General features: G+C 34.4%; 1 protein-coding gene across 2 annotated transcripts; it reads right to left on the bottom strand.

The window, feature by feature from the left end:
• LOC127832374 (CKLF-like MARVEL transmembrane domain-containing protein 7) lies at positions 1-26,664 on the bottom strand. 2 transcript variants are annotated; one of them, XM_052357816.1, is made up of 5 exons: positions 26,626-26,664; positions 16,386-16,538; positions 15,854-16,030; positions 11,867-11,962; positions 1-7,052 (listed from the first exon to the last, which is right to left on the bottom strand). In XM_052357816.1, exons 2-5 carry the CDS (start codon positions 16,470-16,472, stop codon positions 6,762-6,764), a joined length of 651 nt encoding a protein of 216 aa, XP_052213776.1. In that variant the 5' UTR covers positions 16,473-16,538; positions 26,626-26,664; the 3' UTR covers positions 1-6,761. The 2 variants fall into 2 exon arrangements, with proteins under 2 accessions (XP_052213776.1, XP_052213786.1); XM_052357826.1 differs by having other exon boundaries at positions 26,565-26,638.

Raw genomic sequence — 26,664 nt, 5'->3', positions numbered from 1 at the left:
TTTGTCAACTTAACATTTATTAAACAGTTAATATAATATTATTATGAACACAAACAATAAATCCAAGAAAATAATATGTAAAACAAGAGCACCGCATAACGGGTGCCATGCTAGGCTGCGAAAGCTTGTCAGAAATTTTTATTATATGTCACAGTGACCTTGACCTTTGACCTAGTGACCCAAAATGGGTGTGGCGTGTAGAACTCATCAAGGTGCATCTTCATATGAAGTTTCAAAGTTGTTGGTGGAAGCACTTTGATTTTAGAGGCAATGTTAAGGTTTTTGTTAAAGTTTTATATTAGAGGTCACAGTGACCTTGACCTTTGACCTAGTGACCCAAAAATGGGTGTGGCATGTAGAACTCATCAAGGTGCAACTACATATGAAGTTTCAAAGTTGTAGGTGGAAGCACTTTGATTTTTGAGCCTATGCTAAAGTTTGATATTAGAGGTCACAGTGACCTTGACCTATGACCTAGTAACCAAAAAAAGGGTGTGGCGTGTAGAACTCATCAAGGTGCATCTACATATAAAGTTTCAAAGTTGTGGGTGGAAGCACTTTGATTTTAGAGCCAATGTTAAGGTTTTAGCACGACGCCTACGGCGGACGAGCTGGCTATAACAATAGCTCGGGTTTTCTCCGAAAACAGCCTCGCTAAAAATTACAGAGGCAAAATATATTTATGGCGAAGAAATGCTTGAAGTTATGTAAATAAATAAACATTCAAATACTGGCATAGTGCAGGTAAACTAACAAAAATATTAATGAACAATGAAAACAACAATGAAAAACACGTAACAAAAACTTCTATCATTTAGCCATACATACATACACCTTTCACTTGTCACATTAAAAAATCTGTTAATATTGAGAGATTCGTAATCTTCGTCAACCTGTAAAAACTATTCTGGTATGCTTAGCTTTAATAAGTTATATTTTATCCGCTGATTTTTTTAAAATTTAGAAACGATTTATTCAAAAGAGAGCATCAGTTTTTCAGCATCTAGTGATTTCTAACCAAAGAATCAACAAGTCTATCAGAAAACAGATCGTTCCGATATCATAATGTATGCTGTCTGTCAGTCACCTTATTTAATGACCACACATATATTTTACCTTTATAATCTGTTAAAGTTATAAAGCATATAAAAACTAAAAGACCATCATTTGTAAATATGAACAAGAGGTGACCATGCCAAGACATTTGATTTTTTAATTTTTACCAGTAAATTAAGGTTAATTGAATTTACTCTGCAAGCATGGTTTGCATATAAACTATATTCAAATTGCAGCACTCTACTTTTCTCCAGACTCTAGTTATATTGGTCAGAGGCCACTTTTTTTTAGTAAAAAAGCCATTGGCCAAGTTTGTCTGCGAATGCAATCCCAATCTTGGCCGGTAAGTTAGATGTGACCTACAAACTAAACTACAGCCCTCAACCTCCATCAAAACTCTCAAGGCAATGAGTGGAAAATGTTAATATTCTTTATAAGTTACATGTATGTCTGAATGTAAGCTACCTACACACTGAAAAATAACTCCAATTTATTGAACAGAAAATCTTTGTAATATTTTTATCACCAGTGACCACCTCAAACTTAATCCAACTGCAAACTCATTCTAGGTGTTTCTCTGAGCTAGAGATAGAAGTTGTTACATGTAATCATTGACCTGAATTTCTATGTATAAAAAGGGGCATTATTCTGCTAACTTGCAGGTCAGAGTTACGGCACTAAGTCAGTGATCCCAGACAATTACATCCAGAAGTTTCTATTTATTCTTTTAAAAGCAACAGTGATTTGGAGAATACCTGTAGAAGAAACACTCATATAAAATGATGTTGTATATATGTAACCTTAACCAGAGAATTACAAAGACACCTTCATTTTATTTGTTAAAACTGGATTGCATCAAAAGTCAAAGTTTTACATAAATTATTTTAAACCCGTTTCCTGGGTGGAACCAGTACTAGGTGTTGTATGAGAGATTTCAAGAATTCTTCCTAAGAAGAGATGGAACCCCTGACCTCCCGGTTGGTAGGCCGACACCTTATCAATCACGTCATATCAACCAGTACAAGATTGTAAATAGTCATCTAATAGTACATGTATATTCAATATCATTTGTACTAAATTTTTTTTGAATATGTGAAGCTGTTCATGAGTTATCGAAAAAGCAAACATTTGACCCAATATACAGACAAGCTCAATCCGATATAACCAACCGAAATTGGTTTGTAGCAACACTTAAAAGTGTACACTTAACAACGATAAACAAATCAAGTATGATGAAAATTTGAAAACACAAACATTATCCAGAGTTCAAATGGCATATTTTGTGACTAGTACAAACATAGTATAGGACACTAATGGTGCATACAAATTGAATCTTAACAAGGGCTGTTTGTAAAACATGCATGCCCCCCATATGAGCTGTCAGTTGTAGTGGCAGCCATTGTGTGAATACGTTTTTTGTCACTGTGACCTTGACCTTTGACCTAGTGACCTTAAAATCAATAGGGGTCATCTGCCAGTCATGATCAATGTACCTCTGAAGTTTCATGATCCAAGGTCTAAGCATTCTTGAGTTATCTTCCGGAAACCGTTTTACTATTTTGAGTCACTGTGACCTTGACCTTTGACCTAGTGACCTGAAAATCAATAGGGGTCATCTGCCACTCATCATCAATGTACCTATGAAGTTTCATGATCCTAGGTCTAAGCATTCTTGAGTTATCATCCGGAAACAATTTTACTGTTTTGAGTAACTGTGACATTGACCTTTGACCTAGTGACCTGAAAATCGATAGAGGTCATTTGCCAGTCATGATCAATGTACCTATGAAGTTTCATGATCCTAGGCCAAAGCGTTCTTGAGTTATCATCCGGAAACCATCTGGTGGACGGACCGACCGACATGCGCAAAACAATATACGCCCTCTTCTTCGAATGGGGGCATAATTAAGGATGGTAAGAAATTTAAGTAACTGTTATTATAACCTGTGATGTGGATGATAAGATGTTAAAATTCAAAAGAATGGTAGCATGTTTAACACTTTGCATTTTAGTCATTACAGTACACAAAGGCAAGAGAAATATGAGAACCAGACAAAATTGAATCAGAACATTATAAAAATAGGGCACATGTTCAATATGTGTGTCATTGACAATGGAGTAACACAATTGAAACAATAATTAACTGTAATAAACAAAAAAAACTTCTTGACTTTAATATTTAAACCCATTCCTATTCTTTTATAAATAAGTTCTGAATTATGTTTTCTTTTCCACATAAAAAAGTTGATTCTTTTAATGCTTTACACTGAGAGAACTACAACATGGTGGGGGCATATGGTTAGATTGAACTAAATATATAAATGCATAGTGTTCACATAAATATGTATGTTCATATTTGTATAAGATACACACTTCCTAAAATGAAGCAAAACATACATTTTCATCAATCTGTAACATTTAAATAAACAAATAGTTGAAGAAAAACAAACTTCATGGTTGAGCTATATCACTATATCACTTAACCCATTTATGCCTAGTGTCTAGAAAAAAGGCCTTGGCAAACAGCGTAGACCCAGATGAGATGCCGCATGATGTGGCGTCTCATGAGGGTCTGCGCTGATTGCTTAAAGTAATTTCTGTAAGAAATATTCTAAATATAGAAATAAATATACTAGACATCCTAATTTTGGAAATAAATTGATCCAATTTAGAAGGATGGGAGAGCCCACTAGGCATAAATGGGTTAAACACTTTCAATTAGTGACATGAACTAACGCAATTTACAGAGCAATGCCTAGAGACATTCAGGATAATAACAACAAGGGACAAAATTGTCACAAAACCAGGTTTTCAGTTGAAAAAAGTCTGATAAAGGGAGACAATTCAAAATGTGTATTGTTAACCCCAATGTGTAAAATTGACCTTGATTTCAATTAGAAAAAAAAAGTCTGATAAAGAGAGACAACTCAAAATCAAAATGTGCATTGTTACTGATTGTTCATAGTTACATAGTTGTTTCAAAATCAATCTATTTTTAGTTGTGGCATCCTTGACCTTGGAGATATTGATGTAATTTTTTCGCGCGACACACCGCCCAATAATGGTGAACAAATGTGCCAAATGATTTTAAAATGTCACAATGAATGACATAGTTATGGCTCAGACAAGCTCATTAATGGCCATTTTTGACCTTCAAATGCAAATTGTCACCTTGACCTTGGAGATATTGACACGATTCTTTCGAGTGGCGCACCTTCTAATGATGGTGAACAAATGTGCTAAATGATTTTAAAATCTCACAATGAATCACAAAGTAATGGCCCTGACAAGCTCATTTATGGCCATTCTTTACCTTCAAACTCAAATTGTGACCTTGACCTTGGAGATATCGACGATATTCATTCGCGCTACACACCGTCTAATAAAAGTGAACAATTGTACCAAATGATTTTAAAATCTGACAATGAACAACAAAGTTATGGCCAGGACAAGCTCATTGACTGCCATTTTTTACCTTCAAACTCAAATTGTGACCTTGACCTTGGAGATATTGACGTTATTCTTTTACGCAACACACCGTATAATGATGGTGAACAAATGTGCCAAATGACAATGAACGACAAAGTTATGGCCCGGAGAAGCTTGTTCCGCCCACCCGCCAGCCCGCCGACATCGCCAATCTAATAACCAGTTTTTTCCTTTGAAAAACCTGGTTAAAAATGAAACAAATCAAATACCACTATGGTGTCTGTTTTCTTACCAACCTGATTTTATTAAAATTATTGCTTTAGTATTATTTTTTAGAAAGCTGTTGAAATAAACACATAATTTTGTCAACAAATTTAGTGATACATGAGATAATCAAGCAAGCAAATTAAACTGGCAAACTTGTAATTACTTACTAAATAGTAAACGCCTAAACAATTCAGGTTATAAAAAAAGTCAACTATGTGAACAAGAGCTGTCACCATAGGATGCCATATGCCCCCTATAAACGTTTGATAAAAGTTATGAGCATTTTTCGAAACCTAAACGCAGATTTAAAAACCTAAACACAGACCCTACGTTCAAGGTCAAGGTGTCAAAATTTGTGTGCGTATGGAAAGGCCTTGTCCATATACACATGCTTACCAAAGATGAAGGTTATATCTGAAGGGACATAGAAGTAATGAGCATTTTTCGAAACCTAAACGCAGATTTCGTAACCTAAACGCGGACCCTAAGTTCAACATCAAGGTCACAGGGGTCAAAATTTGTGTGTGTATGGAAAGGCCTTGTCCATATACACATGCATACCAAATATGAAGGTTATATCTCAAGGGACATAGAAGTTATGAGCATTTTTCTAAACCTAAACACAGATCTCGAAACCTAAATGCAGACTCTAAGTTCAACGTCAAGTTACAGGGGTCAACATTTTTGTGCGTATGGAAATGCCTTGTCCATATACACATGCATACCAAATATGAAGGTTACATCTCAAAGGACATAGAAGTTATGAGCATTTTTTGAATCCTAAACGCAAAATGTGACGGAAAGACGGACAGAGGGACGGACAGTCCGATCACTATATGCCCTCCTACCAGGGGCATAAAAATAAACTCATATATTGACTGGCTAAAATAATATTAACAAATAATCTGGTTATAATCTAGTCAAGAGCACAAGAAAATAGTCTTTTTTAAGACATCATCTTTGCTAAATATTAAACAAAAACTCAAAACAAATATTTTTTACAGATTTTTTTTTATGTTACTAATGATTTATTAACGATACCAGACTTATTAACAGTGTTTACTATTTATCATCATTGTAAAGTCCTTAATTAATTTATTGTACAAAATTACTAAAATCCATCTGTCAGTTACAGACATTCAAGTATTTACCTTTGTATGAAAATCACGCTGTAAATTCCACGTTTACTAACCATTCTCAGTAGTTATCCCTTAGGAGCTTTATATATGAACATTGGTAAAATGTATAAGAGCCACATCATGTGAAAATGGGTCTTTTGCCATATAAGGCCAGCAGAGCTCCTGATCTGTCTGTCACAAAGCCTGGTCTGGACCTTCACGGTCCACTGTAACGTCTAGCGATGTTTAGTGGTCTCATTAACTAAAAGGTGGCTCCATGCAAAACTGTTTAAATGGACAGGCTGGTCTGGAGCCAGGCTGGCCGAATATGGGACGAGACCCATTAAGCAGGTCAAATTAAAGAGTTAAACTCTTTATTGCCATCCTCAAATGAAAGCAAATGGTTTCAGATTTTTTTAAAGGGTTTTTAAGCTATTAAACACAAGTAAGCCTAAAATAATGACAAGACATTATATGCAGATTCTTCATAAGAATCTCTTTCTGCAGCTAAATCGTATCCAGTCTTTTGCACTTCAAATAAAATCTCATACAAATGAGTGATACTTTAATTGGTTCTATGTATAGCAGATTTGTTAAATGAATACACTGCATATGAAGACTGAAAAGCAATTTAGTTTAATTCATTGATCAGAACCTGAGAAGAATAAAAATCATACATATTCCTAGAGTCTAGTAGACTGATATGTTCATTTGTTTTATTAATGTTTCACTAGCCTTTTAACAACACTTAAATACATTCTTTTCAAATCAATAAACCCCACATAAAACCTGATTAAAACTGACATTTTTTTATATTTTATAACAGGTAGAAATTATTATTATAAAATCTGGACTGGTTAAGATCAGCAGCACATTAGTAATGTGTACTTTTCATGAACTAGGTTTTTGTTGTTCAGCAGGTACCTCTGTTTGTTCGTACGTAAAAAGAGCAGTGGGGTTGGTGGGTGCTTCTCGCTTTTTTTCACCCTCTTTTTTCACCAACCAATCCAAACCATCTTGGTCAGTGGGTTGTTCTACATCTCCTTCATCTTCATCCCAGTTCTCAGCGGCGGGGAGGTTGTCTTTTTCAAGTTTTGCGGCTGTCTTGATGGCTTTCCTCCACTCTTTAAACAAGAGGACCGTGTCCACTACATACACCGGCCAAGCAAGAAATGTAAAAATCTGAAATGTATAATTACTATATTGTCACATAGTCTGAAATGTATCTTACTATATTGTCACATAGTCTGAAATGTATCATTACAATATTGTCAAATAGTCTGAAATGTATCATTACTAAATTGTCACATAGTCTGAAATGTATCATTACAATATTGTCACATAGTCTGAAATGTATCATTACTATATTGTCAAATAGTCTGAAATGTATCATTACTATATTGTCACATAGTCTGAAATGTATCATTACTATATTGTCACATAGTCTGAAATGTATCATTACTATATTGTCACATAATCTGAAATTTATCATTACTATATTGTCACATAGTCTGAAAACAAACAATATTGAGAGGATTTTAATATCAAAGTTTACTGGTACGATACCTGTAGGTATGATCACCAGGAATTTAATTTTGTTGTTTTTTACTAAATCATATGGATTAAAGTATAAGGTTTGCAAGCCAACATAAACATTGATATTTTTAAACCAGATATTTCTTCTTTTTTTATTTTATTTTGTGGTACATTTCAAAATTAAGTTGAAAATATATACTTTTATATATTTCATTGAGTGTAATAAAAAAACTAAATAATGCTCAACATGTATCATGAGTTTATCTTTATTCCGTTGTATTTCAGTTATTTAATAATTTTTTTAATTTTATTGCATTAACTGGTTATAAATAAAACTAGTATATTTCACATCTTTTCACACTTTTATTGAATTATATTTTGATCTTTACTATCTTTGTGACTAAAGAAAATATTCTTCCCACACTTATGCAATTGGAAATGATAGTCATCAATGTTTGGTTGGATGATGAAACAATTTTTCTCTTATTATGATACATGTATTACACGTTTCTGTTGTTGTTTTTCTCACAATGCAAAAAAGTGGCATTTACCGATAAGTTTTTATTCATTTGTTTCCTTAGTATTCATATTATTTCATATCAAAGAACTACTTCGTCATTATTATAAGGCTCTTATCGATAATTGATTCTTTCCCTCACCCTGTACTGACCAAAAATTGAGCTTAAAATTCTGCTAGATGGTATTTAATGCGTAACTGTAATTGGGCCAAAATGACTGTGTCTTATGCACATGCAAACAATAGTCCTGATTTCCCTACACTGAACAGCGTTACAACCTACACCATGTACTTATTCATCTTTAAAATCTATGATACCATACCACATCTAGCGTTAACATTTTGGCTATTGCTATCAGGAACACAGATTTTTTATGGCTTCACTTTATTTTACGAAACATTTTGCTAAGTATTCACTAAATGTGGCATCTTGATTGTTCACAAGCCTTTCCATTGATTTGACCTAGCTATTGACTACAGGTAACCTAGTTGCAAACTTAGTACATATTTCATTGAGACAAATGTACTAACTAAGCTACATGATGATTTTGCAATAAATGTAGCATTAAGATTGTAAAGAATGTCAAATTTGAAGATGTTACAAATACAACACACACTAATTATGACGGAAGAAAGAGTGATCACAAAAGCACATCATGAGAGCACCAAGTTCAGGTCAGCTAAAAACTCCAAATTATATTTTTGGGTTTCATTTCCTTTGACACACATTAACGATTAAAATTTGAAATGTTTGTTTTTAGGATTTTTTTTAAAATAAGAATTAAAATCATACAACATATTTCAGTAAACCTACCTCAAACATTCCTTCGGAAGGCTTAGTTGACATACGTTGTTTACCACTACTAAGTGAACATACTTATGCCATTGAAGGACATAATTGAATTAAACATTATTTGCCAAGCTGAAATGTGAAAAATAAGAAAAGGAGTAAAGCTGAGCTCTAAAGGATTCGAATGAGTGAGAGACAATAAAAAACAACAACATTTTACAGTCAACCATAATGAAAGATTGAAGCAAAACTGAAACATTGCAACGTAAACCATGTTCAGGCAGTATTTTTAAAAATCTGGTTTAAACTTGTCATTAACCAATCAAACTTGTTTGTATGTTTATTGGGGCCGTCCAACAGATTTTGGCATGTATTGAAGCTTGTCATTAAATGCTTTATATTGATAAATTTAAACATTTAAACTAAAAATCTCCAGTATAAAAACAAGAAAACAATTTAAAACAAGAGGCCCATGAGGGCCTGAATCGCTCTACTGCTAAAACACTGTGCAAGTTTGGAAAGAATAAGATGGAAACTGTGTACTTAATCGCGCAAACAAGGAGAATTTTCTCAAATGCAAGGGGAAATTATTGTGTACTTATTTCTCCGATACTGCTCGTATTCAATAGGGTTCAAGTCCTCATTGATATAATGATACTGTGCAAATTTGGAAATAATTGGATAAAAACTGTGGAATTAATTGCGTAAACAAGCGGGATTTCAAAATTTTCTCATATTCGAGGGGAAGTAATTCTGTACTTATTGCTTCGATAATGCTCTTTTTCAACAAGGGCTGTTTGTAAAACATGCATGCCCCCCATATGGGCTGTCAGTTGTAGTTGAAGCCATTGTGTTAATACGTTTTTTGTCACTGTGACCTTGACCTTTGACCTAGTGACCTGAAAATCAATCGGGGTCATCTGCCAGTCATTATCAATTTACCTATGAAGTTTCATGATCCTAGGCCTAATTATTCTTGAGTTATCCGGAAACCATTTTACTGTTTTGAGTCACTGTGACCTTGACCTTTGACCTAGTGACCTGAAAATTAATTGGGGTCATCTGCCAGTCATGATCAATGTACCTATGAAGTTTCATGATCCTAGGCTAAAGCATTCTTGAGTTATCATACGGAAAACCATTTTACTGTTTCGAGTCACTGTGACCTTGACCTTTGACCTAGTGACCAGAAAATCAATAGGGGTCATCTGCCAGTCATTATCAATGTACCTATGAAGTTTCATTATCCTAGGCATAAGCAATCTTGAGTTATCATCCGAAAACAATTTTACTGTTTTGAGTCACTGTGACCTTGACCTATGACCTAGTGACCTGAAAATCAATAGCGGTCATCTGCCAGTCATAATCAATGTTCCTTTGAAGTTTCATGATCCTCGGCGTAAACATTCTTGAGTTATCATCCGGAAATCATTTTACTGTTTCGAGCCACTTTGACCTTAACCTTTGACCTAGTGACATGAAAATCTATAGGGGTCATCTGCCAGTCATGATCAATGTACCTATGAAGTTTCATGATCCTAGGCTAAAGCATTCTTGAGTTATCATCCAGAATCCGTTTTACTGTTTCGAGTCACTGTGACCTTGACCTTTGACCTAGTGACCTGAAAATAAATAGGGGTCATCTGCCAGTCATGATCAATGTACCTATGGAGTTTCATGATCCTAGGCCTAAGCGTTAAACCATCTGGTGGACAGACGGACAAACCATCTGGTGGATGGACGGACCAACCGACCGACATGTGCAAAACAATAAACCCCGTCTTCTTCGAAGGGGGGCATAAAAAGGGTTTGAATCTTCATTCATACAAAAACACTGTGTAAGTTTGCCAAGAATTGGATGAAAATTATGGACTTTATCACATAAAAAAACTGAATTTTCATTTTTTTCTCAAATTCAAGGGGAGATAATTTTAGACTTACAACTCCGATATTGCTCATTTTCAATAGGGTTTGACTCATCATTAAGATAAAGACACTGTGCAAGTTGGAAAATAATTGGATGAAAACTGTTGACTTTATTGCGTAAACAAGCCTTATTTCACAATTTCTCAAATTCAAGGGGAGATAATTCTGGACTTATTACTCTGCTGTAATCCCTTTTCAATAGGGTTCGAGTCCTCATTAATATAAAAACACTGAACAAGTTTGAAAAGAATCGGATGAAAACTGTGGACTTTATCGGGTAAACAAGAAAACGCACGCACTCACTGACTGACGACGAAAACCACGCCATGACATAAGCTCTTCAGGCCTTCGGCCAGTAGAGCTAAAAAGAAAAAAAAGTAACCCTCAACAGGTCTCGAACCACTGACCCCTAGAGTCCTGGAGTAAAAAGTCTCCCGCCTAGACCACTCGACCATCCATGCTCATGCTTAGAGCGGATGTATTTTTTACCTATATAAGCAATCCTTGTAGTATCCCAAAATAAAACGACAACAACAGAACTTTCCAAATTATTCAATCGTTTTGCGTCGAAGGATGCTTTATAATTGTCAGGTTTTTAAATTATCAAAATATGCATATAATAGATATTTAAGAGCATGGTAAATGGTCAGTATTAATATTTCCTCAAAAATCTCGTAACTAAATTAAAAATTTTGCTAATCTGAAACAACTTTTTTTAATTTTGTCAATTTACCAAAACGTGAAATCTGTTGGACGGCCCCTTTAAATCACAAAAGTATCACATATTAAAGGAAGTATTAGCCACATCATATATAATATGCTATGAAATAGTGCAAGGGCTGTACTCTTTAAAGATCAATACATCATATTCACAGTTGATGTCAAACCTAACTCTTTTTTAAATTGTTTTAATTGCTTTCCCTTAAACATCTTATATTTTATCTTCAAATGAGTCTGCAAAGATAAATGGCAATTAGTTTTAGTATGATGTTGTAGTAGGGTGACGTATAAGGGACACTTATACAAGCCTTGCTATATGAGCTAGCTTTTATAGCCACACGGTAGAGTGTCTGCCTGATTTGGAACCGGGAGGTCCCGGGTTCGATCCCCATGGCGGTCGGGGACTTTTCTGCCTGGGTTACAATGTGAACCAATTTTTGGAGGAAATATTCGCAACATGAACACAACATTCATGCAATATGCTCCATTTGGCCATCAGTTACTTACTGCGCACAATATAATAGAGGTATGGTAGGCACGACCAGCACTGACAATGCCTGCTATCAGCATCATGAGACTGTAGAGTCCATAGTAAATTAGTTGCTGAAAGAAACAACAAACACATGGATGTCAACTGTAAAAAGGAGGTTTGTATCATATCATTAGAATCTTAATTACTGGTACCTGTCATCAATTGAGTTCTATATCAGAGTTGCCTTACCTATTTTTGGTAAAATCTAGAAGCAAGTTTCATTTTAAAGTACCTGTTTTGAACATAAAACAAGAAATTTGTCTCACACTAAGACCAGTGCCAATTTGTCAATGATTTCTCTTCAAGGTCAAAGAACTCTGGAATACTCTATCTACTAAGTATTATACAGGGCAAACAGTCTGCTGCAAACTTTACAGGCTGACATGAAATAAAATACAAATTAGGGTTTGTAGCACCTTATTCACAGATGTCTCTGTTCCTGCTGTACAAATTGAATGCAGTATGTGGCCAGCATAGCTCTAGACAAGCCTGTGCATTGGTGCAGTCTGGTCAGGAACTACTCTGTTGAATAATTTGTATAAGAAACATTGCGCAACTTTATAGCAGACCACAATGCTGAAGCTTTGCTGGCCACATATGGCATGATACATATTTTGCATGATGTGGGTTGTTCATTGCTTGCCATTAATCTGACATTTACCGTTATCCATGTTAATGTTCTAAATTTAACGGAATAACTTGCTTTCATCTCTGCACAAAAACTCAACGGTCAAGAAAAAGTACAGAAAATAAAAACAGTAGCAGCTTGTTTTTAGCTGCCAAGAGGGTTTAGATAAAATCTATCTTAATTACTACAGGCAGAATGACTGGCAAATAACTCATGTCAATATTTGGTGTAAATCATAGCAGTTCCAAACAAGATTTTCACAAGGTTTACAATGCATTTAATGATTAATCTCTTATTGCAGTTTCAAAGTCATACAATATTTTACAAAGACAAATGTTCAGACCAAGTTTCATGAAGATTCGATTAAAAATGTGACTTTTGCACTGTGAACAAGGTTTCACTTTACATGTAGCCATATTCAAAAAAATTCCCAGCCCCGAGGTGGTGGCCATATTTTTCAAAGAACCACATTTAAAAAAGATTTGGCTGAAAAAAAAAAATCTTTTGATTGAGTTTCTTAAAGATTTGAGTAAAAGTGTGTCTTCTACAGTGTAAAAAGGGTTAACTAAAGCAAATAAGAGAAGCTGCCCTGTCTATTGCTGTCATGTTTTATGACAAAACAAAACATTTTTTCAATCTCAGCCAAGACATCATTTGGGCAAATATTCTAGTGAAGTTTCATGTAAAAAATATTTAAACTATGTGTGTATTTTCAGTCTTTAATGTGTAGGGCATCAAAATTAATGACAATAAACGTGTGAATGCCTATTTTTCTTTGGAATAAGTTTTTTTCCACAAATATGAAAGCCAGTTAGGGGGTATATTAAATATTGAACTCCCAGGACAGTGATAATCATCATTATCATCATCATCATCATTTGACTAGTTTGGCTGTTGGGGGGAAATGAGGAACGATGATACAGAAATCCTCCATCAGTCAGGTCGGTTGTGTGCTGCTGAAAGTACATTTTTTTACATTGTCCATGCAGCTTTTCTTCAGACGGCCTCGACATTGACCTCCGTGTCCCTCTAGTGTGCTCTGGAGAACAGTCTTGCATAGATAGTTGTGCCTGGTGACATGTCCAAACCATTGGCTAGCTTTCCTCTTTTGACGGTTGCCAAAACGGGCCCTTGTGGACCAACAAGTGTTGCAACCATGTTCCTGACATGTTGGTATTGCTCTGTGTAGGAAATGCTGAAAAGATTTTGTAGATATTTACGTTCAAATGCCTGTATTCTGCATTCTGTGTCCACATGAAGCATCCAGGTCTCGCGGCCGTAGAGTAGGTTGGAGACTTCAAGACACTTATAGAGCCTTTACTTGGTGGGGAAGCGGATGGAACTGCTTGTCCAAAACCTGCTTAGTCTGACCATTGCTGCGGTTGCCATGGCAATTCTTATTTGGACCTCAGCGGTACTGGTACCATCCTTGGGCAGGGTTGCAGCAGAGTGCTGAAAGCTGGTAAATTTTTCTAGCTATCCCCGTTCATTGTGGTGTCTGCACTGTTTTTGGTCATTCTGTTCATTATGATCGTCTTCTTCTCCATACTGACCTCCATTACGTATGCTCCTGCTCTTTCATAGAGTCTTTTGGTGAGATCTTTAAGTTCACTGCTGGTGCCACTCATGAGGTCAATGTCATCAGGGAATCTTCAGTTGGAGATCTTCCGTCGATGGAGATAGAGCTGTAGCGGTCATGGAGAGACTCGTGCATTTTCTTCTCAAGGAAACGGTTGAATAGTACGGAAGAAAGCAGACATCCCTGATGAACGACAACTGATGTTCTTAAGAAGTCCACATGCTGTCTGTTGAGAAGTACTGTGCTGCTAATGTTTCCAAAGAGTTTTTGAATGACTTGCACAAGCCCCTTATCAATGTTGAATCATCGCATAACAAACCATAGGCCATCATGCAACACGCCGTCGAAAGCTGTCATTCAATGAAGTTGTGAAAGAGGTCACGTTGGTGTTGCAGGGGTTTCTAAATGATGCTTCAGCAGTTGGAGATCTGTTCCACTGAGCTCCGCCCAGCTCTGCTTTAATTTTCAATTGGTTACAAAGGATGCATAGCATTACTTTGTTGTGATGACTCTAATCATTAGTTTGATGGTACAGTAATTTTCGAACAACTTGAGGTTTTCCATTTTAGGTAGGGGCATATTTACTTTACTCTTAAAGATACCTCTAATTTTTTTTTATCAAACTGAGCAAAGATGCTGTAATTAATTGAAAAAAAAGTTGAATATGTAGATTGCATATGGAAATAAAGCGCTCAAAAAATTATGCATTTATTGGTGTTTTCTTTATACATTTTGATAACTGCCAACTTATTATAAGCCTGAATGTGTTTTTGGGAGAAATCATGCTTCTATTTTTAGCCTCACACATACAAATAAATTCATCAGGATATATGACATTCGGACAACACTTCCTAAATAAAAGTACGTATGGATGAGTACATTTAAATTACATAAGACATAAGAAAGTAAAATAAGGTATTATAAAATGGAATAATTTAACATGAATTTGTACTAAATCCATACTCAATTACAGAGAAGCTTAGAATCTACATGCTGATCAATAAGTACCAACACATCCCAACAAAACCCCTTTGCAATAAGGATCAATCATAAGCAGAAAGTCATCCACATTAACAAATGGATAAAAATATTCTAATCCTACAAATAGCGATAATGCAGGAAAAGCTATTCCCTGTAAATACAAAAACATATCTGTGGCATATTTGTATTAGCGGTAACACAACAGTTGAACAAGGGACAAAATTGTCAAAAAAACAGGTTTTCATTGTGAAAAAAAAATCTGATAAAGGGTTACAACTCAAACTGAACTTTTGAAATAAACAAACCAAATTAACCCCCTTTGTAAGTTTGATTCAAAATAAATCTATGTTTAGTTGTAGACCTTGACATTGGAGATATTGACGTGATTCTTTCGAGCGACACACCGTCCCATGATGGTGAACAAATGTGCCAAATGATTTAAAAATCTCACAATGAATGACATAGTTATGGCTCGGACAAGCTCATTTATGGCCATTTTTTACCTTTGAACTCAAAGTGTGACCTTGACCTTGGAGATATTGACCAAATTCTTTTGCGCGACACACTATCCCAAGATGGTGAACAAATGTGCCAAATGATTTTAAAATCTCACAATGAACATCAAAGTTATGGCCCGGACAAGCTTGTTCTGCCCGCCAGCCAGCCCACCGACATTCGCCAATCTAATAACCATTTTTTTCCTTCGGAAAACCTGGTTAAAAAACCTGGTTAAAAATTGAACAAACTTAAAGTCAACTTTTATGGTATACGTACGATGAGTGTCCAGGGCAAACGAGGAGGCAGCTTGCGGATGATCTTGAACAGATGCAGTATGAAGAGTGTCAGGGTGGTAACAAATGCTGTCATTGTCACAACCTGTACATACCCCCCGCCTGCTTGGGTCCATTGGAGCCAGACAACGGCAGTTACAAAACCAGCAATGTCTAGAACCTAAAAGAGTTTAGTATTTTATAGTTTTTCCTTTTGAAATTTAATGAAATATAGTTGCCATTCTCAAAATCTTTGTAAGCAAAAAAGAACAAAAAGAATGGCAATAATACCCTATTTTTGTCAAAACAACACAACTTTTCTAAGGCAAAAAAACGAGCCCTATTCCTTAAATGATAGGAAAAAACTACAAAAATTAAAGAGATTCTATTAAATTTTAATATATCAGAAGCCAATTAAATGTTTATTTAAATACTTACACTGTATAATATAATTAATTCAACTTATGTTAAGCAGTTATATCTTGCTGATAGCAAGTAAATTCAAACTTATTTCCACAGAAAAGAACAAAACTCACACATTCTGTGATCTTTAAAATTCCTCTCCAGGACAAGATGTACCCAGAATCAAACCCCAATTTAATAACTTCAGGTTCTGCAGACATCCTGTCACATTAGAGTGTTTTTGTACTGGTAGACAGGTTAAATACTATGTGGAGCAGTGGTGAAATCTGAAATATACAAAACAAACTTAAGTAAATTTTAGTTGAGCAGCATCATGCGAAAATAGGCCTAAGGACATCTCCATACAGTGTAGCTCCAGATAAGCCTCTGCATCTGTATAGTCCTATGAGGAGTTGTAATATCCACTAATAATTCCAGAAAAACCTTGACTTTATAGCAGTAAAGGTAGCTCCTGACCAAAAATGCAAGGATGCATTGTTCTCAAGCTTGGCTGGCTGCACATACAGGGCCACACAAGGATTTCGCCCTAGTCATGGAAGGTATTGGTATTGGTTTCTTGCTTAAACATATGTCAAATGTCAAACAAACAACTAAAATACCTTACATGGGTGACCTACAATCATTCAACTGTAGTATTTAAAACCAAAACTCAATTTACTTTGGACAGTAGAGAATCTAACACTGGAAAGAACAGATCATTTTGTGTTTACATGGTATTTGGGAAACTGCCCTTTAATTAAGAAGGTCATGATAAAATAAAATGCAAAGAACTATTCTGCAATTTTTTGTGTATGTGGTGATATCTCACCGCTCACTAAAATGACCTAATCCAATATGCTTAGTGGCCACGTGCCCATGGTGTATGTTCCATACAACCAGAGTAATTTCCATACACCCAGAGTAATTGAGTTGTCATATGAGATATAATAATTACGCAGTTAGTAACTGAAGGTGTATCCAGGGATAAACACCCTCAGTACTTTATACCAATACTTGAGCTTTGTTCTCACATGGTATGAAATTACTGAGGGTGTATATCCTTTACACCATCAGTTACTTACAGACTACAGTGTAACTAATATTTTGCCACATATTGGTTAGGGTCGTCGAGTTATTGTGTTTGCGTTATTATGTGACACATATTCGTTTTGGTTGGTCTGCGAGTTTTTGTGTATGTGTTATTATGCGACATGTGCATTTATGTAAGCTTAACTGCATGATAATATAACCACCTGTTAATTTTCAGTTCTTGGAGTTTAATATGATAAACATAATAAAGAGAGATCTTAGCAAAATAAACATATAACCCTTGGAACAAAGTTTAAAGCCAATTAACCAAACCTAGGAACAAACTAATTATAAAGAAAATTAAGAAAATTTTATCAAAATGACAGCATGCTGTGGTAAACAGACTCGCAATATTTATAAAAAAAAAGATTGGTTCTATTGCATATTACTTGAGATTTGTCAATTTAAAAATGCAAAATTCAGCCTTAAGTCACTCTTACTTTGAAGAGATACATTGATAACATAATATTAATCTACACAGTGACACTATATTCAGTCAGTATACATTTATTATAAATGAATATTGTTGTCATAGTAAATATAATTTATTTTTCTATTACAGTGGAAACCCTCTAAACCGGATCCTCTCTATACCGGAATCCTCTCTAAACCGGGCAAATTGTCCAGTCCCATTTTTACCCCTATAAAACCATGCGAAAAATATCTCCTCAAGACCGAAATCCCCTCAATTCCAAATACCGATCATTCTTTGGATCAAAATTGGGTCATTCCATTCGTAATTGTACCTCTCTAAACCGCTCAGGGCCAGTTTATTGCACCTTAGACCTAGTGTCAAAAAGTTGTGAATAGCGGATTAAAGACGCGTGAAATTAATAAAGGTGGTCGAAAAAATTGCAAACTGTAAAAATCGCAAAACAATTTAAAGATACTTGTCCTGTGATGCACATGTACATATCGATCAATGGGGGTGATAAAACTGATTATAATAACTGATAACAAACATAGAGTTCTTTAGTGTGTTTTGTTTTTGATGTAGGAAGCCGTGCTAAATTTTAATAATCTTAATGCTATTTAATTTTGTGTGTTTTATTACAATTGCTTATTTAGTGTCATATAAAATGGTGATTTGCAGAGTTATTGAAGCAGTTGCATTAAGATATACATGTAGATTTTCAAATTGTTTATTAAGATAACTGAGACTAAAAATGTCCGAACCTCCTTTTAAGCGAATGCGCGTGGCATTGTCTCTTCAAGACAAAATCAAATTGATAAAAGAGTCAGCGATGTTCCCTTAACCTACACTAAAGATGCTGTCGGAGAAATATGGGGTAGGAAAATCGGGGATATCGTGCAAAGAAAGTAAATTCACATAACAAATGCATACATGTATAAAATAGTTTGTTTTTTAGGGTGCACTGTTTGATTTATATTGCGACTGATATTGCTGATATATGTAAATAAACTATTCAAATTTGCTGAAAGTGTTTTTTCCACATTAGGCTATATGTAATTGACTTTCTGAAAGTAAAATAGTCAATGTCCCCTCTAAACCGGAATCCTCTCTAAACTGGAATTTCCTGTCAGTACCGGGATTGTCCAGTTTAGAGGGGTTCCACTGTATATGAATTGCAGCCACCTTCAAGTCGATAATAGCAGAAATGTGGCATGATGACAGACAAGCTCCTCAATATTTTGCATGTCTAGGAACCCAAAAACTCAATTCTATTAAAAAACTCCTCCATACATTTTGCATATGGGTCCACATACCAAGTACAAAACAAGGTTGTTAACACAAGCATTACAAATCATGTTAAGTTCTACATATTGGCACCAAAAATGAAGATTTCACCTACTCCATCATCCATGACAGACAAGGATGGTAAAATTCAAGTGGAGTAGAAGCTGCTTCACAGGAGAAATATTACGGGGCGACATTTGACCAATATCAAAATTTCAACATACATATTAGAGAAATCACATATTACCAACAAGGCCAAAAGAACCTTGGGAATTATAAAGAGGTCATTTGAATAAATGGATATAGACATGTTTTACCACTCTACAAGTCATTGAAAAGATCAATTTTGGAATAATGTTCTTGTGCAGGTTTTTTTATCTGATTTTCAGGACAGGGTCTGACCTTTCTTGAGGGGAAAAAATTGCGTGAAATGCCCTATTTGGGGGAAAATAAGGAAAGTCTTAAATAGCTATTAAATCAATTTAACATACAGTTTTTAAAACAAATTCAAGGCAACAGATTATTTAATTATGCAATAATTTTCAATTTTCAACACTGGATCAGGTTAACTTATCTAATTAAAGGTTAAAAAAAAATAATTTTTTTTTTAGAAATATCATTGTTTTGGGAATAATCTCTGTAAGAGGGGACAAATTCGTCTAAGAGAAAGGGCCAATATTGATTATTCGCGGGTCTCAAAGAAGGAAAAAAAACTGTTGTGTGTGGTCGCCTTATAAAAAGACTTACGGGACATTGAAGATATCCAAAGAAGGGCTATCAAACTAGAACCTGGACTTTTAAACCTCCCTTTAATACAAACAAAGGTTGAGGAAACTAGGCCTGTTCACCTCGGAATACAGACGCGATCGATCCGATATGATTTACAAGGCAGTGTATAAATATGACGAGTGGGATAAACTATTTGTTCGGAGCCCTAATGATCTAAGACAACATAATTTGATGTTCAAACCAGCAAAGTGTAACACTAATGTAAGATTCTTAAACTAGGTCTAAATATAGCCATATTAATGATAACTACCTAAACCCTTGGCCTTGCATCTTTTTTTCAACAGAATGAAACATTTCTTTATCTTGGCCCAGACATCATAAGAACAAATGTTGTGAGCAAGGATTGAACTAAAAATGAAACATCTATGCTTTTAAAGGGATCTTTTCACGTTTTGATAAATTTACACAATTGAAAAAAGTTGTTTCAGATTCGCAAATTTTCGTTTTAGTTATGATATTTGTGAGGAAACAGTATTCCTGAACATTTAACATGGTCTAATATAGCCATTATATGCATCTTTTGACGATTTTAAAACCTTAAAATTATAAAGCGTTGCAACGCGAAACGATTGAATAATTTGGAGAGTTCTGTTGTTGTCGTTAAATTTTGTGACACTACGAAGATTGCTTTTATAAGGTATAAAATACGTCATCAATGTATACTCGGCAAAATAGCCGAGAGGGTAAAAGCGTTTTTACTTCAGGGCCTCGGCAGGACTCCAGGGGTCACTGGTTCGAAACCTGCAAAAGGCAAAGTTTTTTCCTTTTTTAAATTTTATTCTTAATTTTTTACTGCAGCTTTTACGATCAAATGTCTACATTTATCAATAGAAAGCATTTAATGAATAACTTCAGAACATGCCAAAATTTGTGAAAAGGCCCCTTTAACAACAAGATTTCACAGTCACTACACACAGCATCATGGATACAAGGAACACTGATCATGTGACTGCCGTTCATAGCCACAGGCAGCAAAGCTGCGGTCCATACAATAACCAAAAAGCACCGAAAAGCACCGAATAGCACTGAAAAGCACCGAAAAGCACTCAATTTCTCTCTCTATATATGCAATATATCGTTTCTAGTGTGTGTTAACGAGTTTAATTAGTAATAAATGGTTATATGATTGTATGTTTATACAACATTGTGCCCAAAATGGTAAATATTGGTAATTACCGACCGAAAAGCACTTCATGTGAAGACCGAAAAGCACTCAATTTCTCGCTATATATATATGAATATTTGCATTTCTATTATGGGTAAACGGATTAAATTAGTTATAAATGGTTATATTTCATGCATATTTATACTACCTTGGGTTTATTATGAGGTATTAATGCCCAAAATTGGATAAATATCGGCAATATACCGACCGAAAAGCACTTCATGTGAAGACCGAAAAGCACTCAATTTCTCGCTTTATATATGAATATTTGCGTTTCTATTGTGTGTAAACGGTTTAAGTTAGTTATAAATGGTTACATTGCATGCATATTTATACTTCCTTGTGTTTATAATGAGGTATTAATGCCCAAAATTGGATTAATATCGGCAATATACCGACCGAAAAGCATTTCATGTGAAGACCGAAAAGCACTCAATTTCTCGCTATATATATATGACCGAAAAGCACTTCATGGTGTTTATCATCTTATACGTAAATTGATGTATATGTTTTAAGTATTTCTAATTGATGTGAAACTCTTAAATAGAAATTGCATCATGACTTTTAGTTTATGTGCTTTGCATTAATACTAGCGATTTTAATCGTTCCATTAAAACCATTCATTGCGCGAGTATCGAGTGTACGCTGGTAACTTAACATGCATTTTATTATGACTATTAATTTACAGCTCAAACACAAATTTAAAAAGGCGCGTGTGCGTTAAATCAATTACAATGGATTATTGAAGATACAAAAAAATCAACATGTACACTTGAAATTCAAAAGCTCTCCCAATAAGTGCAGAAAAAACAACGTGTCAACGTGAAACCTGTATATTTCCCCTCCCTTACCTACCTGAATTAATATTGCGAAAAACAAAGTGTCAGCAGTGCTTCTCGTATGACAATCCTCCCCCAATTAATGCAATAAAAACAACATGTCAATATGGGACCCCAAAAACGCACATGGTTCCACGTGTCAGTATTTCTGTGATGTACACGTGCAATCTCTTTGGGTTGTGATGTAGAGGTAATGTCATTACCGCCGACAGCTACGATGACGATGTCCCCTTTTTCCTTTAACATCTTGCCGTACAGATCTGTGTTCATTCTGTCCGTTCTCAAACCGCCTTGGCCGTACCATTTTACATCATAAGGCACGTGTAGTCCTTTTCTCTCGTCGCAAAAGAAACATAGACGTTTGATGTAACTATCGCCGAACAATACTACTTTAGCCATTGTAGAAAAATATTCTGCCAGTTAGATTGTGCTGTTCTTATTTATATTAGTTGATACTGTTGAGTTAAAGATGTCAGCACAATTCAAGCTGACATAATAATATCAGTTTGTAAGATTTAATTCACACCTCTCGCTTATGCAGTATTCACTCAACGTGCTGGCACAATAGTATCTGTTTTTAATTATGTGTAATTGCATTTGCACCTCTCGCTTAACTCAACGTTCAAAGGCAGGGGCACATTCACACTTTATTAGCGCCGTCTTTAAACCCTTTTAATCTCTAAAGAACAGAATAATTTGAACTTAATTAACAAAATTATTTTAACTAATGCAAGCTAGAATTAATATGTGACTACTTGCTATACAATCAGTATCATTCGAAAATGGATCTTATTTAATTGTGGTTCCTTCTTTGAACTTATGTTGTCCGCCGACTTTTAGAATACATAGTGCCAGTAATAAATGTATTGCTTTAGATTCACATGTTGTTTTTTTAAGATATGAAAGATGCAAATGTGTCTTACTTATATTGTTTTCTGGTCTTTAATCTATCTTATATATATGTGACTACGTGCTAATTTTTTGGAGAAATGAAAGATTCAAATGTGTCTTATTGATATTTTATCCATGTATCATGTGTATTTAGTGACATGCGAAAAATAGATCTTATTTCTTAATTTCCACCTTCACACTTTATTAGCGCCGTCTTTAATTAACTCAGTAAATTAATTAATTTAATAAAAAAAGTGCAACGGTGAGGTGGATCAATTCGCGTTGTTAATTGTTAGTACACACCACTTCAGCAATAAATGAAATCAGTTATTTTGGCTGTAAATCCGATATTTCCAGTACAGTAGCCATGTTCCTGTGTATTGAGATGATGAGATAAGATCACCACAGCAGGTTGCTAATACACAGTGTAGACTGAAATGAAAACAGTTATTTTGGCTGTAAATCCAATTCCAGTACAGTAGCCATTTTCCTGTGTATTGAACTGATAAGATCATCACAGCAGGTTGCTAATACACAGTGTAGACTTCCCCTGTTTTATTATAGTAATTGTTATTTACCTGCTTGGAATAAATGGTGTATTCATTCGGGTCTGATGGCGTTACAATTTCATGAAACAATGGACATATTGGCGTGATGGAACATGATTTATAAATCAAGCTGACAGAATAGTATCAGCTTTTAATTATGTGTAATTTAATACGCATCTCCCCCGTAACACAACGTTCAATGGCACGCGCACTTAACAAAATTATAAAATATCATGTGCATCATTATTTTTCTTTTTTATAGATTATGTACAAATATTATATGTTACACATGTTGTTTTGTGTTGTTTTTTTTACTCAATCAGAAAGAAGTAATATAACATTGTTTTATATAAATCTCGTTAATTTTGCAAAATTCTACATTAAATAAAGAAATATCTTTTTTTTAAAGTATACGTGCTTGATTTATTTATATAAAAAAACAGTTTTTTCTAATACACTCGGAATTTGACATTCAATTTGATGCATTCCACATTTTTTTAAAGCGGCCAATTCTGCGCTCGGCCGCTGATGGTGTATTGTAATATATATAATTCTGATAAGAAACAGTAGCACACAACAGGAATTTGGTTGATAAAAAGAACTGATGTTTTTATTGAAAGTGAATAACAACACCAACTAAAAATGTTTTGAAAATATAAATTTGCCCAGAATAGTTGTATAAAATTATTCATCTAGCGGCCAAGTGCATTAATCCCGATCGCTGTTGGGTATTTTACTGTTTAGTAACACCTTAATACCATCATTTTTAAACTGATATCGGAAATAAAGAAATATCTTTTTTTTTGTTAAGTATACGTGCTTGAATTAATGTTACATCTTTCATTGGAGATACATTGCGGCAGAGTTCTAGTTCGCAGCGTAATCAAGCTCCGTGTAATCGGTATCCTACAATAAATAAGTTTTTAATTATGAGTAATTTAATTCGCAACTCTCGCTTAACTCAACATTCAATGGCACGCGCACTTCACAAAATTTTAAAACATCACGTGTTATTGTTAAGTGTACATGCTTGATATATTCATAAAATAGCAGTTTTTTAAAAACAATTGGACTTTAACCTTTAATTTGATGCAAATGAAAAGAAGAACTGATGTATTTATTTAACGTGAATAATATTATGAACTAAAAATGTTTTGAATTAATGTTAAAATCGGCCCTTATAGTTAACTTTCATGTATATATAGAGAACTTGAGTGCTTTTCGGTGATTCTCTGCTGTCGCGGGAGTGCTTTTCGGCCTTCACATGAAGTGCTTTTCGGTCGGTATATTGCCGATATTTATCCAATTTTGGGCATTAATACCTCATTATAAACACAAGGTAGTATAAATATGCATTAAATATAACCATTTATAACTAATTTAAACCGTTTACACACAATAGGAACGCAAATATTATATATATATATAGCGAGAAATTGAGTGCTTTTCGGTCTTCACATGAAGTGCTTTTCGGTCGGTATATTGCCGATATTTATCCAATTTTGGGCATAAATACCTCATTATAAACACAAGGTAGTATAAATATGCATGAAATATAACCATTTATAACTAATTTAAACCTTTTACACACAATAGGATCGCAAATATTATATATATAGCGAGAAATTGAGTGCTTTTCGGTCTTCACATGAAGTGCTTTTTGGTTAGTATATTGCCGATATTTATCCAATTTTGGGCATAAATACCTCATAATAAACACAAGGTAGTATAAATATGCATGAAATATAACCATTTATAACTAATTTAATCCGTTTACACACAATAGAAACGCAAATATTCATATATATATAGCGAGAAATTGAGTGCTTTTCGGTCTTCACATGAAGTGCTTTTCGGTCGGTATATTGCCGATATTTATCCAATTTTGGGCATTTATACCTCATTATAAACACAAGGTAGTATAAATATGCATTAAATATAACCATTTATAACTAATTTAAACCGTTTACACACAATAGGAACGCAAATATTATATATATATATAGCGAGAAATTGAGTGCTTTTCGGTCTTCACATGAAGTGCTTTTCGGTCGGTATATTGCCGATATTTATCCAATTTTGGGCATAAATACCTCATTATAAACACAAGGTAGTATAAATATGCATGAAATATAACCATTTATAACTAATTTAAACCTTTTACACACAATAGGAACGCAAATATTATAAATATAGCGAGAAATTGAGTGCTTTTCGGTCTTCACATGAAGTGCTTTTTGGTTAGTATATTGCCGATATTTATCCAATTTTGGGCATAAATACCTCATAATAAACACAAGGTAGTATAAATATGCATGAAATATAACCATTTATAACTAATTTAATCCGTTTACACACAATAGAAACGCAAATATTCATATATATATAGCGAGAAATTGAGTGCTTTTCGGTCTTCACATGAAGTGCTTTTCGGTCGGTATATTGCCGATATTTATCCAATTTTGGGCATTTATACCTCATTATAAACACAAGGTAGTATAAATATGCATGAAATATGACCATTTATAACTAATTTAAACCGTTTACACACAATAGGAACGCAAATATTATATATATATATATATAGCGAGAAATTGAGTGCTTTTCGGTCTTCACATGAAGTGCTTTTCGGTCGGTATATTGCCGATATTAATCCAATTTTGGGCATTAATACCTCATTATAAACACAAGGTAGTATAAATATGCATGAAATATAACCATTTATAACTAATTTAAACCGTTTACACACAATAGGAACGCAACTATTATATATATAGCGAGAAATTGAGTGCTTTTCGGTCTTCACATGAAGTGCTTTTCGGTCGGTATATTGCCGATATTTATCCAATTTTGGGCATTAATACCTCATAATAAACCCAAGGTAGTATAAATATGCATGAAATATAACCATTTATAACTAATTCAATCCGTTTACACACAATAGAAACGCAAATATTCATATATATAGCGAGAAATTGAGTGCTTTTCGGTCTTCACATGAAGTGCTTTTCGGTCGGTAATTGCCGATATTTACCATTTTGGGCACAATGTAGTATAAACATACAATCATATAACCATTTATTACTAATTAAACTCGTTAACACACACTAGAAACGATATATTGCATATATATAGTGAGAAATTTAGTGCTTTTCGGTGCTTTTCGGTGCCTTTCGGTTATTGTATGGACCCGCAAAGCTGCGAATGTTTTTCAAAGCGGTCGAATGACTGGAACCATTTTGAAATGATGCATCCATGAAAATAACTAGAATTGAAATTAAATTAAACATTACTTTTAATTTATAAATGCAAAGATGAACGTGTCCTCTAACTGGCTTGGCCTTACAGACTTACCAAACGACTTCTGCTATTCCAAAAGTAAAATAAGGGAGG

The sequence above is a fragment of the Dreissena polymorpha genome, chromosome 1 (genome assembly GCF_020536995.1).
Source record: "Dreissena polymorpha isolate Duluth1 chromosome 1, UMN_Dpol_1.0, whole genome shotgun sequence".
NCBI lineage: Eukaryota > Metazoa > Mollusca > Bivalvia > Myida > Dreissenidae > Dreissena > Dreissena polymorpha.
The sequence above is the reverse complement of the archived record's forward strand: the minus strand, read 5'-3'. Positions and strand labels throughout refer to the sequence as shown.